This window comes from Rhagoletis pomonella, unplaced genomic scaffold, assembly GCF_013731165.1.
Source record: "Rhagoletis pomonella isolate Grant_MI unplaced genomic scaffold, Rhpom_1.0 Rhpom_scaffold_00014, whole genome shotgun sequence".
In the NCBI taxonomy this organism is placed as follows: domain Eukaryota; kingdom Metazoa; phylum Arthropoda; class Insecta; order Diptera; family Tephritidae; genus Rhagoletis; species Rhagoletis pomonella.
The window spans coordinates 15,049,607-15,068,502 of record NW_023458568.1 but is presented as its reverse complement, the minus strand read 5'-3'; the positions used below and the strand labels follow the sequence as shown (position 1 = coordinate 15,068,502).

At 34.6% G+C, this 18,896-nt stretch overlaps 2 protein-coding genes across 2 annotated transcripts in view; both read left to right on the top strand.

Annotated features, from left to right (window-relative positions):
* The window catches only part of LOC118749269 (cysteinyl leukotriene receptor 1-like), a 40,878-nt gene extending 30,526 nt beyond the window's left edge, over positions 1-10,352 (top strand). Inside the window, exon 2 of the mRNA XM_036484069.1 lies at positions 10,213-10,352. Within this exon, the coding sequence (XP_036339962.1) occupies positions 10,213-10,260 (48 nt within the window). The 3' untranslated portion in view covers positions 10,261-10,352. The remainder of the gene's footprint in view (positions 1-10,212) is intronic.
* Positions 10,280-18,896, top strand: part of LOC118749270 — a 129,462-nt gene continuing 120,845 nt past the window's right edge. The window contains exon 1 of the mRNA XM_036484070.1: positions 10,280-10,358. The gene's annotated coding sequence lies outside the window, so the exon portion shown is untranslated. The remainder of the gene's footprint in view (positions 10,359-18,896) is intronic.

Genomic DNA, 18,896 nt, shown 5'->3' with positions numbered 1-18,896 from the left:
ATTTAAAATACGTTAAATTAAAATTAAGTTTATATAAAAATAAAATTCCTTTTAAAAATACAATTCTATAATTAAATACGCTACACTAGTAACCAAAATGGTCCAAATATATGGAAAAAATATGATTACATTAACATTGCGATGTCATTGGAACTGACCACCTCTGGTCCAACGCTGCAAACATGGGACCACCTAGACAACTACTCCTTTTGGACCCTGGCACATTCGGCAACCGAATAATATTGACGATCGGCCACGAAGAGGTGGTGTTCAACACATAGTCCCCTTTCAGACACGTCTGCTTTCAAGTCTTGCTTTCAAGTCTACTCGTTCGTAGGCGAAGGAGGTGAGAAGAGAGGGGAAGAGTACAGATACCTCCGTACCTTCAATTCGTTTCAAGTTTTTTTGTCTCTTTTGATCTTTTCGTTGCTTCCCATTTAAAGAACCAAGGACTTGAATTCAATTAAAGTTGACGCGTGTGGAAGCAAATAGAAAACACAAAAGAGAATGCGAAAAAAATTGCTTTCAAGACTTGACGTGTCTGAAAGGAGACATATATCAGTTTTTTTCGTTTGAAGTGGTCCAGGTCAGCATAACAAGTTACTAGTATGCAACCTGGCCCTTTTGCTCATACTTTAAAACTACGACCCAGTGGACCACCTGGTCCTCGAATTTTTGCAGGGCGAGTACTTACATACATACGTACATAAATATGTGCATACTAGCTTATACCCGCGGGTCTCACCCCGCGCTTTTATACAAATACGAAAAATAATTTAATGATGTTAGATTTTATTTCTGTGTCCATTTCGTTATAGCTCGTTATTTTTTAAGCGAGTTAAGGTATTTAGGCCGTTTAAAACTATGAAATTATAAAATCTCGTCTGCGCGCTAGGCATACCTAAGATATCAATACCTCTAAGTTTACCTTAAAATGGTTCCAGGTATACGACGCGTGAACGTGTAACCTTCTTGGAGGTGCCACGGCGGGTTCTAATATTTCCAACTCAAATTTAGTAACCTAGTAAAATACCACTTCTCATTACTGTAGCAAATGCCTCAAGAGAGCTTTAGATTATAAGGCCGAACCCGGCTCTCCCTTTTCCATTTAATGAAATTTATTCTGTCAGTACGGCACTTATTAAATTAATCTCCATAACAAATTTAAAATACTTCGAGAAATTTTCTATCCTTCCAGAGATATGTATTAAGAAGTGTTTAGTATGTATGGGAGGCGACATGCCTCCTTTTTTAATAATTCCCTTTTTTTTATGAGCAATTGATACATTTTGCATACACAACTCCATACCAAGTTCCAGTATTCTTCCACAAACACTTCCAGGGATATGTGGCAAGAAAAAGTAAATTTGTACTGGAAGTGTCACGCCCCTATTTCTTATAACCCTAATCTTCGTCCATAAATTTAGAATTGATTTTACATACCCCAGTACCAAGTCCCAGTAATCTACCATGAACACCTCTAGAGATAAGCAGTATAAAACAGTAAATTTTTACGAGAGGAACCATGTCCCCTTTTCGAATAACGCAAATTTTTCTCCATGAGTATGGAATTAATTTTGTATACACATCTCGGTGCTAAGTTCCAGTCCTCTGCAATAAACACCTCCAGAGATATGCAGCATAGAAAAATCAATTTGCATGGGAGTTGCCTGCCACACCACCTTTTCCAATAGCTCTCATTTTTCTCCATGAGTATGGTATTAGTTTCACATACATACATACATATGTATTTCCATACCAAGCTTGAGTGCTTTAGCCCAAACATTTGAAGAGATATGCAATATGAAACTTTCAATCACTATGGGAGGTGCTACGCCTCTTTTCCAAAAGCGTTCCTTTTTCTCCGTGAATATGAACATGATTTCACACAGCGTTGGGAAACTGTTAATCTGATTAACGATTAAAAATTAACGATTAATATGTTAATCGCGTTTGACGATTAAAATTAATTATTCGTAATCAACTGTACGATTAATGATAACATTTTTTAATCGTTAATCGCTGGCTGCGATTACGTTTAATTAATTTAAAACATTAATCGTTAATCCAATCTATATTAATAAAAATGTTGTGTTCGTATGTCACGGTCGCCAAAACTCGAGAACTTCTGAACCGATTTGAATAATTTTTTTTTGTATTGTTCGGTATAATACCTGAACCAATGATATCGCAAAAAAATTGGAGGGTTGCCATCTATTTGAAAATTTTTAAACCCAAATATATTGATAAAATAAATAAATTATTGCAATATGGGTATCAAATTAAAGAGATTTAAGAAAGATAGCAGCTGAAAATATTTTTACGGGGGTTGCCACCTATTTGAGAATTTTAACTCAGTTAAGTGTATTAAGTAAATGAAATATTGCAATGTGGGTATCAAATTAAAGAGTGTTAAGAAGGCTTACATCCGAAAATATGTATGATTAGGGCTGCCACCTGTTTCAAAGTTTAACTAAATTACACTGATGAAATAAACGAAATTTTACAATATTAGTATCAAACTAAAGAGGGTTAAGAAAGATAACTGCCAGAAATATTTTTGAAGAGTGTTGCCACTTATTTGAAAATTTTAACTCAGTCAAATTGATAAAATAAATAAAATATTGCCATGTGGGTGTCAAACTAAAGAGTTTTAAGAAGGCTTACAGTAGAAAATATTTTAAAGGAGGGTTGCCACCTGTTAAAAAATTAAGGAGGTTTAAGAAAGATAACTGCTGGAAATATTTTTGAGGAGGGTTGCCACCTATTTGAAAATTTTAACTCAGTCAAATGGATAAAATAAATGAAATATTGCAATGTGGGTATTAAACTTTAGAGTTTTAAGAAAGCTTACAGCCGAAAATATTTTTGATGAGGGTTGTTCCCTTTTTGAAAATTTAACTAAATTTAATCGATAAAATAAATGACTTATTACAATATAGGAATCAAATTAAAGGGGTCTAAAAAACATGACTGCTGGAAATATTTTTGAGGGGGGTTGGAACCTATTTTAAAATTGTAACTCAGTTAAATTGATTAAATAAACGGAATATTGCAATGTGGGCATCAAACTAAATAGTTTTAAGAAGACTTACAGCCGAAAATATGTTTGAGGAGGTTTGCCACCTGTTTGAAAATTTAACTCAATTAAATTGATAAAATAAATGAAATGTTACAATATGGGTACCAAACGAAAGGTATTTGAGAAATCTTGACTTGCAAATATTCTAAATAGGATTATGCAATATGTAAAATAAACTGAAAATATTGAAATTAAATGAAGTATTATAACTGGTTCGAAGCGGAAAGTGATTGGGAAAGCTTTACTAGAGAATTTCTTTTAATGTTTCTACTTATCCAAATCCGGACAGTTTGAAAAAAGAGAATTTACGATATCTTATCAAACGAAGTGATAAGTTGGTATACAAATTACGCAATGGAAAAAAATTAATAAAAAGTTACGGATAAAAATGAAGAAATGATAAAAAGCGTAACGAAAACATAAAAATATCCCGAGAAATGAAATAATGAAAACTTAAAATTGTTGTCACCATTCCTTTACATTATAAAACAGTTAAATTTGAATTATAAACAATTTCGTTCGGTCGCCATAGCGCCATAGGTCAAAACATAGTGGAGCGGCGAGTGAAGCTTCAATTAAAAAAGTGTGTGTACGCTTTGCTCTTCACTATACGCTCTCCCACTATATGTAATACTTCTATATTGGCAGTACGTTGAAAGTACATCCGCCTACATTAGAGTGCAGATATATAATGATAGAACGAGAAAACCAGCCAACCAATGTACTCAGAGTGACATTTGAAAAGAATAAAAAATCACGAGCGGTGCAGTAACCGTCAATATTTTAGAAAATTAAATTTTAATTAAAGCCAAAAAAAAAATTGTGTTTAACTTTTGAACAAAAAAGTAAGGAAAAAGGAATCGTGTTGCAAACGTCAGTATGTTACACTATTTACTTAAAAATGAGCCGTATCAGGGAAAACGGGCCGCCGGTTACCACAAAGCTCGCCCCAATCACGTTCAGGGAAAAAATTTTGGTTATATTATTTTTCTATTTTTTTTTTAATTTGTAATTTAAACCGCTCCTGGAGTGACTTGACAGTGGTTTGTTTGTAATAGTTCACAAATACACATTTATACTAACACAAGCAAACATTTATTTGATAGGCTGTCTGCCTTGGATTGCGGAATTAAAACACATTGTGAAGATACGTTACTATCAATATAGAAGTACTGGATATATGGCTCTCCCATTGAAACATGTGCGTTTGAAATCGACGCTTTGCTCGATGCTCTTTGCTCGCCGCTCCACTATGTTTTTGGCCTAAGTATATTGCGAGTAAAGAAATTTTGAATAACATCAGATAATATTGTTATGATTATGATTACTATTACTATTGTGAACTCCTTTTATATGTCCAAACAAACATTCCCAAATTAAAGCGAATTCAGATGGGCATTTACGATCGCATGATGCAAGTGTTAAGATAATAAGAGCTGCAGACCTGAACCACTCAGGAACAATTTTTTACAAGGGCGTGTAATTTCTGGTGTATAGGTGTATACCAATGACATCGATATCATCGGTAACAAAAACGTCGAAGTCTGTCCTGCCTTTTCCAAGTTGGGTAAAGAAGCAAAGCGATTGGGTTTGGTGGTCAACGAAGACAAGACGAAGTATCTCCTGTCATCAAACAAAGAGTCAGAGCAGCCCCGCCTTGACACCCACATTACTGTTGCCAGTTGTAATATCGAGAAAGTAGAGAATGTCGTTTACTTGGGAACCAGCATTAACACCGATAATAATGTCAGTATGGAAATCCAATGCAAAATCATTCTAGCCAACAAATGCAACTTTGGACTGAATAGGCAATTCGGGAGTAAAGTTCTCTCTCGACGTACAAAAACCACACTCTATAAGTCACTCATCATGCCCATGCTGGTATATGGCGCAGAAGCTTAGACAATGACAACATTCGATGAGGCGGCTCTTGAAGTATTGGACAGAAGGATCTTAAGGAAGATTTACAGGCCTCTGCGCGTTGGCGCGGGAGTACCGCAGACGATAGAACGATGAGTTGTATGAGCTTTACAACGAAATGGACATAGTTTAGCCAATGAAAATATAGCGGCTCCGCTGGCTTGGCCACGTCGTTCGAAAGCGACGTTCCAGTTCTGAAAGAATTAAACTCGCAATCCGCTGGTGGAGGCAGAGGAAGAGGGAGAGACCAAGTGGATAAGAACTTGGCTTCGCGGGGCATTTTCCATTGTCGTCGGTTGGCACAGAGAGAAACGACTGGCGTTCTCGGCCAATTGGCGTTTCCAGCGCCAAATAAGATTGATTATTTGTGGCAACGGTTCGTTCAAACAATTACATAGCCTTAGCTATCGCTTCGCCTGGAATTGCTACCAGGTGGAAACATTGCTAATTCAGCTCTTAAGCTGCCATTGAATATATCAATCATCGAAACTCCTACTTGCAATATTTCCAGAACATCCGGTATGGAAAAAGTAGTACAAAAATTTAAACTAATTATTTGAGATCAGTGCACGATGGCACATAAAAACTTTGCTTGAGGTCCTTGATCCCTTGTCGCGGGATTTGCATGGAAACGTTTAACCATTCGGGAATGTATTGATATTGCCCTCAGGAGATTTTACGAAAATATTGTCTGTAATTTCTTGATGAACACTAGATAAATGCTTACCTGAGATAGTCAACATTGTGGCTAGACGAACATACATATATACACTGCAACCGAGGGATTTTCGCGACAAGTACTGGACATTAGGAACTGAAAGCTGCCAGCTAACGAGAGATTATGACGAATTCTATTGCCGGATAATTTGTGTAACTAAGGAACATCGAAAGGAGAACTGATGGAAAGAATGTTTCTTAATTAAGAAAATTAGTTACAGGCTCAGTGAACGAGCTATTCTTGCTGCGAATAAGTCGTTGCTTGAGCTGGTCTGCTCTTTGACCAGACTGCCAGGTAACTTGCTCACTTTGGTGAACACCACTAGTGTTATTCAATCCAGCATTCAAAGTGACAACTGTTTAGCTGAGGGAGAGCGGGAGACCAGGGCTCAAATCGTAACATCCGTGCACGGATCGTAAACCATACGAAAGAAAATTACGTGATACGTCAGGCAATATAAGCTGAATGAGACAAAGACTACGTTCACGTACGTCATAATCTGAAAAATTTGTTTTTACGTGACGAGTAATACGATATCGTATGGGACGATTCGAACTGAGGTTTAGAGTTGTGGTCGAGTTAGAGTAGTTGGGGAGGTAGGCATTACCTTTGCGAGTGTTTGTGTATTGAGCTCAATGAGTCCGTATGGTTTATAGTGCACATCAAGTCAGCCGCGCACTTCGTATGCCTGATATGCGAGAGAGAAAGAGAGAGAGATATGCGGGCAGGCAGATGAAGCGGTAGCGCAAGATGTGACCGTTTCACCGTGTATTCATTGTGGGACTCCATTGGAGTAGTCATGCTCTAGCTGCCTTAGCCTGCTGGGCAATGAGCTGGGATTTATCCAGGGATGCATTCGTGCAGAGCTCCGGTGTGGTTTGTAAGCAGTAGCTTAATACCATTCCAAAAATTACTCCGGGAGTGGAGTGTGGGTGATGCTCAAAGCACAGTGTGATAGCCAAGCTGGGTTAGCGTTGACCATAGCTGAAAATGCCAGCGACTTATCACTTCACTAAGTTCAGCGAAGAGATATTTGAGAATTGCATAAAAAATGCATACCCATTTAAACACGAGCGAAGTACCTTTAAAAACAAGTGCGTCTGTGTGTCCGCCGTTCTTTGTTTAAGCGGGAAATGTATAAGTCGCTTAAACAATAACATATGCGTCGATAAACACCGTTGTGGAAGAAGACGAATCAGTTAATTATCTAACGGAATTTTTGAACTCGATTGATCTTCCAGGGATGACCCCACATACTGAATTGAAAATAGGTGTGCCAATTATCACGTTATATTAATCAGCAAAAACTCCGCAACGGTACGCGACTCGCAGTTAAGAAATTGATGAAGAACGTTGTGTAAGTAAAGATTTTTACGTGGCCTTTCAAAGGTGAAGAATTCCCATGGTTCCGACCGATACACCATTTCAATTTTAAAGAATACAATTCCCAATTCGATTGACATTCGGAATCACAATCACTAATGCTCAAGGTTATCCTTTGGAAAAGTGTGGTTTAGAGTGAGATGCGGATTGGTTCTTAGATGTTGCGTGCTCCCGTGTCGGCAAACCAGATATCCTTGATATCAATGCAGAGAATGGAAATACGACAAATATTGTGTGCACACAAGTACTTATTACAAAATCAAACTCATATGAAACGTATGCTTTGTTTCGTTTATAATTTATCATCCATGTAACTGGAATTCCACAGCAGTGGCAGGGTATAGCTAGTTAAAAATAAAATCTGATTAATTTGTCTAGTTTGTCCGAGTTTAAAACCAAACACCAGTTATAGTAATTATTTTGTGTTTTACGCTTATAAAAAACACATAATATAAAAAAATTATAATTATTGTTATTAGTAATACATAAACTGGGAACATTTACAAACCTGGTTTGTAAAACGTTTGTTGGTATATATCTTAATGAAAATGCACACCAAATTGCTTAGATTGATGAGGAAGCCCGACTTAGCCATACCAGATTAACTTGCTTTGTGTGCACAGGGGAATTCCAGCATAACTCAATGAATCACCAAACCTACTTGATCAAATTAAGAGTTAATGATTAAAAATTAATTTTTTAATCGCGGTTACGATTAACTGTTTAGCCAGATTAAAATTAATCATGATTAACTGTAATCAGTTTGAATTTAATGGAATTAACTAATTATAACATCAATCGATTAATGCCATCATTGATTTCACATACATATCACTATACCAAGTTTCAGTTCTCTCCCACAAATACTTCCAGAGATATGTATGTAATATGAAAATTCCAATTTGTATGGGAGGGGCCTTGAGTTATCGGACTTACTTTCAGTCTAAGACCATCCTTCCGAAATCCGTAGTAAGTGTACTAAATTTCGTTGTGATCAGAAAACCGGTTAAGGAAGTAGCCTATTTTTCAAACCGGGTCATAAACCATCTTTGAACAAAATTTCATTTTCAAACAGGTGGCAATTCTTAAAAAAGTAGCCTATTTTCCAGTCTAGGTCATAAGCTATCTGTGTGCAAACTTTCATGCAAATCAGTTCGGTCATTTACGCGTATTAATTTAATTAAACTTTCCTAATACGTGATAACTCTTAAAATAGTAGCCTATTTTCCAACATAGGTCATAAGCTATCTCTGTGCGAAATGTAATGCAAATCTGTTCAGTCGTTTCCGCGTATTAATGTAATTAAAACTTTTTTAACAGGTGGCAACTCTTCCAAAAGATTAGCCTATTTTTCACTGTAGGTCATAAGCTATCTGCTTGCAAAATTTCATGCAAATCCATTCAGTCGTTCCCGCATATTAAATAAATTTAACTTTTTCAACAGGTGGCAACTCTTAAAAAATAGCCTATTAACCAATCTGGCCCATAAGCTATCTGCGTACCAAATTTCATGCACGTCCGTTCAGTCGTTTCCGCGTGATGATTTCCCAAACATCCAAACATACAAACTTTCACATTTATAATATTAGTAAGATAAGATCAACAGTGTAATTTTTCAAGTTCTTTTCCATTCTGAACTTTCAGCAATTACTAAATTGTTCTCATTTGTTTATACACATATTAATTATACATTTAAGATAAACATAATACCCTCTACAGCTGCGTGCCATTGAAAATACTGAAAATACAACAAATATTGTCGGAATAGGTCTTTGCGTCAATGGCTCGTTGAAAACGCTAAATACATAAAATAAATTTTGTCTAAAATACGGCCACGAGTTTGGGTACCAAATTTGATATACACATTGCGCCTGACCTTCTTAAATACTGTCTTGAAATTTTTTGAAATCGGACAAAAACCACGCCCTCTAGAAGTATCGCTAACATTGAGTTTTAAGAAATTATCGTTTTTACTTATAACTCTTTAAGTTTAACAATTACATTCAACAATTTTTATTGAGTTCGAGGCCGTTTTTTAATGAAAACTTATTGTGGAAAAGCAACAATAATTTGAAAAAATGGTAGAAGTGATAGCTATTTCGGAAATCACCACATTTCCTCATCAGACTTCTTTCAGTAGGATTCGAACCGACGATCCTTGTTAATTCTTATTACTTATTTCCACTATTTTCATTTGCTAAGCCAACTACAATCAAGCGCAGCTATTCCGCTGCAATTCACTTGATCATGTGGTTGTTGGTTTTGTTGGTTTTTGTTTATATTTCTATTATTAGAATGTTTAACGTTTAGGTGTGCTCGTCCTTAAGTTATTTGTTTTTGTTATTTTGTGGCCTTATAACAATTATATTCAACAATTTTTATTGAGCTCAAGGCCGTTTTTTAATGAAAACTTATTGTGGAAAAGGAACATTAATTTGAAAAAATGCTAGAAGTGATAGCTATTTCGGAAATCATCACATTTCCTCGTCAGACTTCTTTCAGTAGGATTGGAACCGACGATCCCACTGACTCAGCCAGTTGCCTACGCACTATGCTAAGTTCGCCTTGTTAATTCTTGTTGCTTATTTCTACTTTAAGGATTTAAAAAAAAAAATGAATAACGCAAGAATTTAATGTTTCCTCAATAGATTTCAAACAATTTGAAGTTATTTGTGTGCGTTCAATTTAAAAATTTACGCTTTTTTAGCGTTGAATCGCACGGTTCCGGAGATTTGCCTATAGCTGTCGGATTCTGCAACTACTATTCCATGTGTATAGACGAACATATTTTGGTTTCCCTATAAGGTTAGCATTACAGTCCAAATGTTTATTACGTTCTCGAATTCAGGATTTCCGACTTAGGCGGTTATTGCTTATGACCACAGATGATGCAATAGTTTTTAAATGAAAGTAGTTTTATGGTGTGGGAGCTTTTAAATTGTATTAGTTCCTCAATGAATAGTGTACCTATTTTTGCAGAAAGTTGAATTAGGAAAGCAAATGAGTTAGGTCGTTTATATATGCATTAATTTTTCAGTAAGCTATTCACATTTTTTTACACCTTACAAAAAGGAATTTAATTTCACATTCGGTATCTATCACTATTTAGAAAGTCGCAGCAATTTTCCAGAGACGCACAGACGACGCCATCAAATAATTCATCATCACTGAAGCGACAAAAGTCAACATCTTTATATCACACTTGCCAGAACAGTGTTAATCAAGCGGATGTCAGAATAATTCGGCGTAAATCAGGTGAGTAAAGCTGAAGTACAATTGCCAAAGGATATCTGAACTAAATTGTATTTGTTAAAATATTTGTAATTTGTGTCCAAACGAAGATTTTTTATAACGTTGATAACATGACATACCCGTACGCAATGAATAAAAGCCCCTAGTGTGCATCAAACGATAGTCGCCGTGTGCTGTACGGGAGCTTTTTCTACGACCCCTGGCGCTGCTCTTGATGCTGTGCTTCACTTACCATCTCTTTGCACCTTTAAACGTGAGGAGGCCACCTGTAGGCATAAAAGACATGTACATATATGTATGTAAGTTGGTAAGATACTGAGCGGGGCGAGGCGGAAGTTGCTGGGGGAAGAGTTCTAGACATAATTCCAACACTGAGCCCGGTCTCACATACTGTCGAACCTTTACTGATGGCTCCAACGCTGACACGGGTCAGGATTAGAGATGGGTAGTGGGGGGTTGAAATTCGATTTTTTCCCAATTTCGGACATTGCCCTACCATTCGATTATTCGATTCGAACTTCGGTGGTGCAAATTCGATTTAATTCGAATTATCCAAAAAATTTTTAAATTTAAACTTCTTAATTGAGTTCGGAGATGTTTGCGTTAAATATTTAATAATAATATTTAATTGAAATCTGTATCGTTCGTTCAATAAAAAAAAAAAAATTTGGTGTCAAATTCAAATAATCGCTTCCGCAGATGTTTACGTTAAATATTTACCACCAAGTCATAAAATCTGTATCGTTCGTTCGATTTTCAAAAAGGAGGTAGGTGTTAAATGAAAGGGCTTGCCCTGTAGATGAGTAATATGGTTTTAGTTTTGTGCCATATGTAAGAAAATCAAAATCAAATTATTTAATAAGTTAAATAAATTACCCCAATATAGGTATCAATCGATGGTTTTGAATAAGCTTTGTTTTTTAATTACATTTAGGAGGGCTGCCACCTGTTTGAAAAATCGAATATAGTTAAAAAGTGTTGTGCTTAAAATACTATTCAACAATTAAAATATTTTTGAGGTGCTTGAAGAGAGTGGCCACCTGTCTAAAAATTAAACTCAAACTACACTGTGGGACAGCCGAAACCAGCCCGGACTTTGTTAACATTCTCTGAAAGTATACCCATCCAGTAATAAAACACCCGGTGTATTTGCAAAAGTTAGCTCGTATTTTTATTTCATGGCCTACTAAAGCTTTCATGTCTCGGTTAAAATAAATGTCTGAGCGAAATCAAAGTTTAAAACATATATAATAAAATTTCATGGGAAATACTTTTGCAGAACATTTTAACCCATTCGCTCGCGCCTAAAAGGCTCATTTTGACCCTTACTTCAAGAAATCCCGCAAAAAGCAAATTTGGAAGGTCGTTAGAGGATTGATATATTCTAGAAAATTATTCTCCGGGAAATTTTACTAGGGGTCTTCTCAGGTAAAAGCTTCATGCCACCAACGTAAAAGCCTCTAAACATTTAAAATAAAAATAAAACTAGTTTTTTACAAACAAAATTTTTAAATTTGAGTTTGGAATAACAGTGCCTTCTAGGCACAGATTTTTTATCAAGATGCAGCAGTTCGAAAATCATGTTTTTTTTTACTTGCATCTTAAGACAAATGGAGTGCCACACACACAGTGATGACAAATTTTGTCAGAGAAAAGAAAGTTGAAGAGTTGATTTTTTTGGAAATAAAGATGAGATTCGATTTTTTCTAGAAAAATTCCATTTTATCCGAATTTTAGCAACACAAAGTTCAATTTCAAAAATTCGCCATTTTAGAGCTAAACTTCGATTAAAATTCGAATATCGAATTTACCCATCCCTAGTCAGGATGTGGTGTCTATATCAGGGGCGGAAAGCAATAATTATTTTTAAAATTACAAAAAAATTAAATCAGCAAGTTGTAATCGCCGTAAAACGATTTTTAAATATACTCACGTATTTACGTTCGTACGTCCCAATGGAATATACAATGATTTTTATTTTTCGATTTTAATCAATAAAGATTAAAAAAAAAAATAATAATTAATATTTGAGTTTTATTTTTTCGCTCAAAGGAAATTATGATTACTCGATTTTTCATTTTTCGCTCAAAGATAATAATTATTATTGAGTTTTATGTTGCCACTTAAGCATAATGCTCTTTCAAACAACTCAAAAGCTATACCAGCATGATATTGGACATATCCTTTTCAGTGGTACCGACACCCTAATAAAAGGAATAAGTCCCAAACTTTTCAGGTCAAAATTTTAGTAAGTTGCGTCTACATGACCTTTTCAACTTTATAAATAGTTATTATTCTTAAGTGAAAAAATAAAACTCAAAAATTATGATTTTCTCCGAGCGAAAAAATAAAAATCATAAAATAATCATTATTTGTGATCGAAAAAATAAAAATCAAATAATAACACAGGTTTACAAAAAACAAAAAGTGTATGCATATTAAACCAAACCTATATATCCCTATGTTATTCGACATGTTGAATGCGAATCCGAGGTCCGTTAGCCTCCATCACGTCAGGTTCGTGGTCATTTGAAGGTAAAGTAGGGAAAAATTCATTGAATAAACCTGAAAATTCAATAAAATTCATCGGAATTCGACCTTGGGATGACCTGGGCATGACTTCCAAATGACCTTGAGTAATCAAGGGACCTCCATACTCGGTTTCAGTGACAACAAAAACAATTTTTTTTTTTATTTTTATTGAATACATTTTATGTCCTATTTGACCTTCAAATGACCTCGAAGCTGACATTATGGAGGTTAACGGACCTCGGATTCGAGTTCAGCGAATGTAAAACCTTATGTATATGAATTTTCAGGTTTATTCAATGAATTTTTCCCTACTTGACCTTCAACTGACCACGAACCTGACGTGGTGGAGACTAAAGGACTTCGGATTCGCATTCAGCGTGTCGAATAACATAGGGATATATAGGTTTGGTTTAATATGCATAACCTTTTTATTTTGTAAACCTGTGTAATTATTTCCGTTGAGCGATAAAATAAAACTCAATAATAATTATTATTTTAAAGCGAAAAATATAAAAATACTAAAATAATGATTAAATGCTGATTTTAATTATTTTACTCATAATGATTACCGTCCCTGGTATATATCAATGAGCTTCACTTTACAAGCCGAATACAGCAATCCTCAAGGCTACGGACTACTTGGTGGAAAATATGTGGAGATGTAGAAGTTTAAGCGTTCGTAGTGACAGCCAAGCTGCATGAGAGCATTGGGCAGCCCTCTAACTACTTCTAGACTGGTTCGGCAATGCAAATCTCGACTAAATTATGTTGGAAAACATAGCGAATTTGTCCCACTCTGAGTGAGGTCACTCGGGAGCACCTGACCATTTGACCAGAGAGGGATCAGACCAGGTATTCCTCGGTCCGAATCCAGTTAAAGCACTCCCACCTGCAGCCATCGAAGCCACCCTCAATGACTGGGAGGCTTCGAGCGGATGCAGGGTCGTGCAACTGAGGTCAGGGACCCAAAATAACCGTTATCCCAATTTTCAAAAATAAAAAAGTCAAGGACAAAACATTGTTGTAGACAAGATTTTTCAAAGTTATTGAGGTCCTCAGGACATTCTCTATAAGAATCCTTTGTGCCCTTAATTTTCCTTTTTGAAAAAAGTCCAATATTATTATATTATTTATTATTTCAGTCAAATAAAAAATTGGCGAAAAAATCCCGGCTAAAAACGGCTAAACTGTTTCAACTAAATTTTACATGTTTTATTTAAATAAATTAAGAAATTTCCGTTGGGATTCTCAATATAACATTCCACCTTATACGATCCGATTAAAACTTATCTTCCTACACTTTCCAGCCGCAGATAAATGCTTGGTACAATTTACTTAAAAATTAATTTAAAATTTAAATTTAAAAATTTAAATTACTAACAGGCTCAATTTCCAGTCCGCTTCTTCTTGGCGAAGTTAGCCCTAATGTTCCTCCCGGGTATCAAGACACTTTTGCCCTTATTTCTGAAAGCTTGTAAAACTAATTTTGAATTGCACGACCCACTCCGTTGCTTATGCCAGGATTTTAACTCTCATTCCAGCACGTTTGATATATCAGATCCGCTTTTCAGCATTAAGAAATCGATACTGTCCTCTCTCAATAAATGAATCATTAAAACAAAGACATAAAATCGGCTGATGAATTTAGTTCTGTAGCTGAACAGTTTTAGATCTCGACACTTAACAAACTACTGCCTATCGTGACTTAGCGCAAAAATTGAAAATACTGGTTCCGTACGTCATGCGGACTGCGCCCCTCGTGCGGATGGGCGGGAATTAAGGGTAAAAACCGTTGGGATATTATATTATAAATCACAAGTAGAAAGACTAGTTCTTGGAGAGAAGTTGCAAGTTAAAGCTGGAAAAAATTTTGCAATTAGGAAAAACATATGATTGTGGCACATGGTTGGATTTTTTGTCGACGGTAATTTGAATAAACAAGTTTGGTAGATTTACAAACTTGAGCGATTTTAAAAGGAAACTGTAAGTTGATACTTGTTTACTCAATAAATTTAGTTAATTCCAATGATTTGAAAGGTACTCGGCTGCAAAAAAAAACTGTATTCGTAATCCGAATACAATCTCAACCAGAGTCGATATAGGAAACCCAACAGTTACGAACAAACCTATTGTCTTCCCAGAGTTTTGCTTTACATAGAAATTTGTACTGCTCGGTTTTGGAATTTAAATAAGTTCTCAGCAAAAAAATTAAAAAAAGTACATATGAATATATCAATTTTTCCCTTACCTCAAACCTTTGAGCGTGGGCAACAATGACGTTTTTTAGTTAAGGCAGAATTGAATATGCGCTATCTGGGAAGACAATACCTGTAATATTTATTCTATGTGTTGGCACTATATCCAAACACAAACGCGTGTTAAGCAAACAATTTGTTATTTTCTAAGTTTGGGAATAAAACTTCACACTTAAATTTAAGACATTCATAACAAACATTTGTTGAAGAAAATCCCCGCTACGGCCATCTTTGGAAAAAATATATTCGTTTGAAATAAAAATAAGCGAAATCGGCCCAATTTTATATAAACCTGCCTGACATGAAAAATGTACTCCGCGATAAGGCTAGCAGCCATTTCTAACAGATTTTGGATCGCTTATTAAAAAATGGAAACATATATATTTGAATTTTAAGAAAACAAGGCAAAGAGCAAGATCGGCTAAAAACGACTACTTTTTTTACAAAACGGCTAACAAATCGGCTGCCGGCTAAACCGAAATTACTCCGGCTGTTTGCTATCGCAACCGGCTAAATCTAGCCGGAAAACGGCTAAAATGGCAACATTGGCGATAGTTTGTTGCTTTGCTGGCCCGAGCAAAAAAGTACTTAGGCTTTGAAAAAATCCATAAATACCAAAATAAAACAGTGTGCATTTAAGTGTTAAATGAAGTGGTTATTAACTACAAATATAAAGGTGATTAAAAGAAAAAATAACTTGTAAGTGCTAAGGTAAAATTTTTATATTAGGTAAGTTATAATTATTACCCATCCAAGGTGTTGTTTATTTATACGTGTAAAAATTTGCCTGAAGAGATCAAAATAAATTAACAATTTGTTAAAGAAAGTCAAAGATTTAAAAAAAATATCAACTAATTGAGTAATTTCCAAGTTATAATGAAATTTCCTCGTGAAAACAATGAGTTAAGAAAATACTACACTGAGGAAAATAACGCATAGTAAAACCAAATAATATGTATTACTACACAATGTTCATACACACTTATTAAAAAAATATTTTTCTAATGGAAGTAGTTAATACGTGTATATTTGAATTTGTATCAAATAAAAAACGTATTTAAATCAAAGGAAAAGTAGTGGAGGGGGAGGGAGAATGGGGTGATAGATCTTCCCTTCGTCAGTGAAATGAAACTTTTTATTTTTGAATTAATAACACAACACTATTTTACCCTTCCGATTTATAATTTTTTTATTTCCGACTGATGACAAATTATCTTTTAATGAATATATAAAATTATCGGTTGGTGGATTATGTATTTGAATATCTGCGAAATACACTAGGCCATTTTGCTTAGTTCCCCACAGTGTTGGGAAATAATCTATAATCTATACAAAAACTGTACTTTTCGACTGTAAATTATATCGACTTTTTAATTTGCTCATATGCATGCATGCAATGCTTTGATGGTATTCACGGGAAAGTTTATGTAGGTACATTTACATATTTTACACTTTAAGATACATTTCTTAACAAACAAATTTTTTTAAGTGATTACGAATGGATAAAAGAGACATCTTCTTTGAATTCAGTACTAAAACTTGAAATTTCAAGTGCTTATCAAAACTTTATACATGTTAACTAGATTGGCCAATTATCTTAAAATTATATCATTTTAATTATTTGTTTATAAAAATGCAGTTTACCCTTTAACAAAACCCGTATAAATCCAAGGTTTAATCTTTGCACAACATTAGCAAAATCAACAAACTTTCGTAAAGCTTTTTAATTAGATTTCCTATAAATATATATTTTGAGTATGCAGTTTTGTAGCCCGATCAATTCAAATAAAGCGCAAGTTTAAAATACATAGCTGCGACTTATCGTTGATTTTTAATATTTTTTTTTTATGAAGGTGTTGCTCATTCTCTTCATTAAAAAAGTCGTCGAACATACTTAGATAATATGGAAGAAAGTTACCGACATCGTCAAAAATATGCCATACATCAACTGTAAATCACAGCTACTTTAAATTTTCACTTTTTTAGACTAAAATTGAATGAGCTAAAAAACTGCAAAATATTAAGAGTTAAAATTGAAATAGAAACTTCGAAATTTTTACGATAGTTTGTCGATTTTTTTTAATGTTGTTCAAAGATTAAACTTATTTTCATTAGTGTTTGTTAAGGAATAAACTATATTTTTATAAACAAATAATTCAAATTAAAATATAATAAAATAAATAGTCAAATCTAGTCAATATGTGAGTGTCGTAAAGTTATGATGTTTAAGACCATCTCTTTCTTAATTAACGATGACACTGTTTCTATATAAAGCTGATTTCAACATTTTGTTTTAATAAAATTTAGTATCGAAAATATTTGGGGTATTCACAACGGTGTCGTAAGTGTCGTATCGTTGTATGTCGTAAACTTTAAACGCCTAAGAAATATATTAAAGGAGTTCGCAAAGTACCAACCAAGTCATACTATGTTTTTTTGTAGTGCTAAAAAATAGTTGGTTGACGTTTAAAGTTCTCTAAACATTTATTTAAGCTTTTAGAGTTTACGACATACAACAATACGACACTTACGACACCGTTGTGAATCGCTCACTTCTTTCCAAACTTGCCTAGGAATGTGATATAATGGTTCGTTCAAAACCTTTTTTCAAAGGCAAAAACGAGAAGGCGAAGACAAAAAGAGAATACAAAAATTTCCCGCGGTGAATTTTCAGATTTTTAAAACGGTATAGTAATTTAATTTTTTACATTTAAATAAAGCATGAACACCCCGTGGAATAAACGAGTACATAAAGAATATATAACGATAAAACTGGCACATACATAAATATATGAAAGAATGCACTCAGGCGATGCCTATAGCCATTGCGTGTCACATATTTAAGTTATCGATAGAAATTTTTTTCACCCCGTCCCTCAAAGCCAAATCCTGGTTACGCCACTGGAGCTCAGACTTAGAGTAGAGAGAGAGAGAGAGAGAATTGCGTTGACACATACACACATACATTTTTATACACATACACACACATGTTTATTTGTACAAATGCACTAATCGCGAGCAGAGTTGCCACTCGCCAACATTTTTTCCTACCAAAATCTTTAAGAAAAGTTACCAAAAGTTACGAAATCTTCACTACCAAAATGTGCACTTCTACACTGAGAAAAAAATATACTGAATAAAACTACTATATTTCTTAAAAAATGTGTGTATACTTGCAGCCAGTTTCTGTGACTTAATAAATTCAATATTTTTATAATTTGCCAATTTTTGATTATTTATCAAGAATTCACAGTTCTAGCACAGAATTTTAAATCTATTTTCTTGATAAATTATCAAAATTGAAAATGCCATTGACAATTATAATAATTTTTTTTATTAGAAAATATTTTGCTATCAATTAATTACTGCATGTGCCGTTATTCCCATTTTCGTTGTTGGTGTTTCCGACAGGGTAGGTAATGTGGAACGATTTTCTATCATCCCTTGTCAAATTTGGTTTCGGCGTTGTGCTATTTTCAGTGTAATTTTTGGTTCGGAATGTGCCGTTATTTGGACCTGCGACTCAAGCAATAATGGCAACGGTACACAAAAAAAAGTTGCGGGTGCTTTTGACCGTCCATTTGACTCGTACAAAATTTCGAGTAAATTGCGAAAATTGCAAATTTTTTTGCTATTTTTTCGGTTTTTCATAATTTAGTGTACGTGTCAAACGGACCTCAGATTCGGATTCAGTGGGTCGCAGTACATGTCGGTAGGTGGTTCTAGTAAAAAGCACGCGACATTTTTTTTGTGC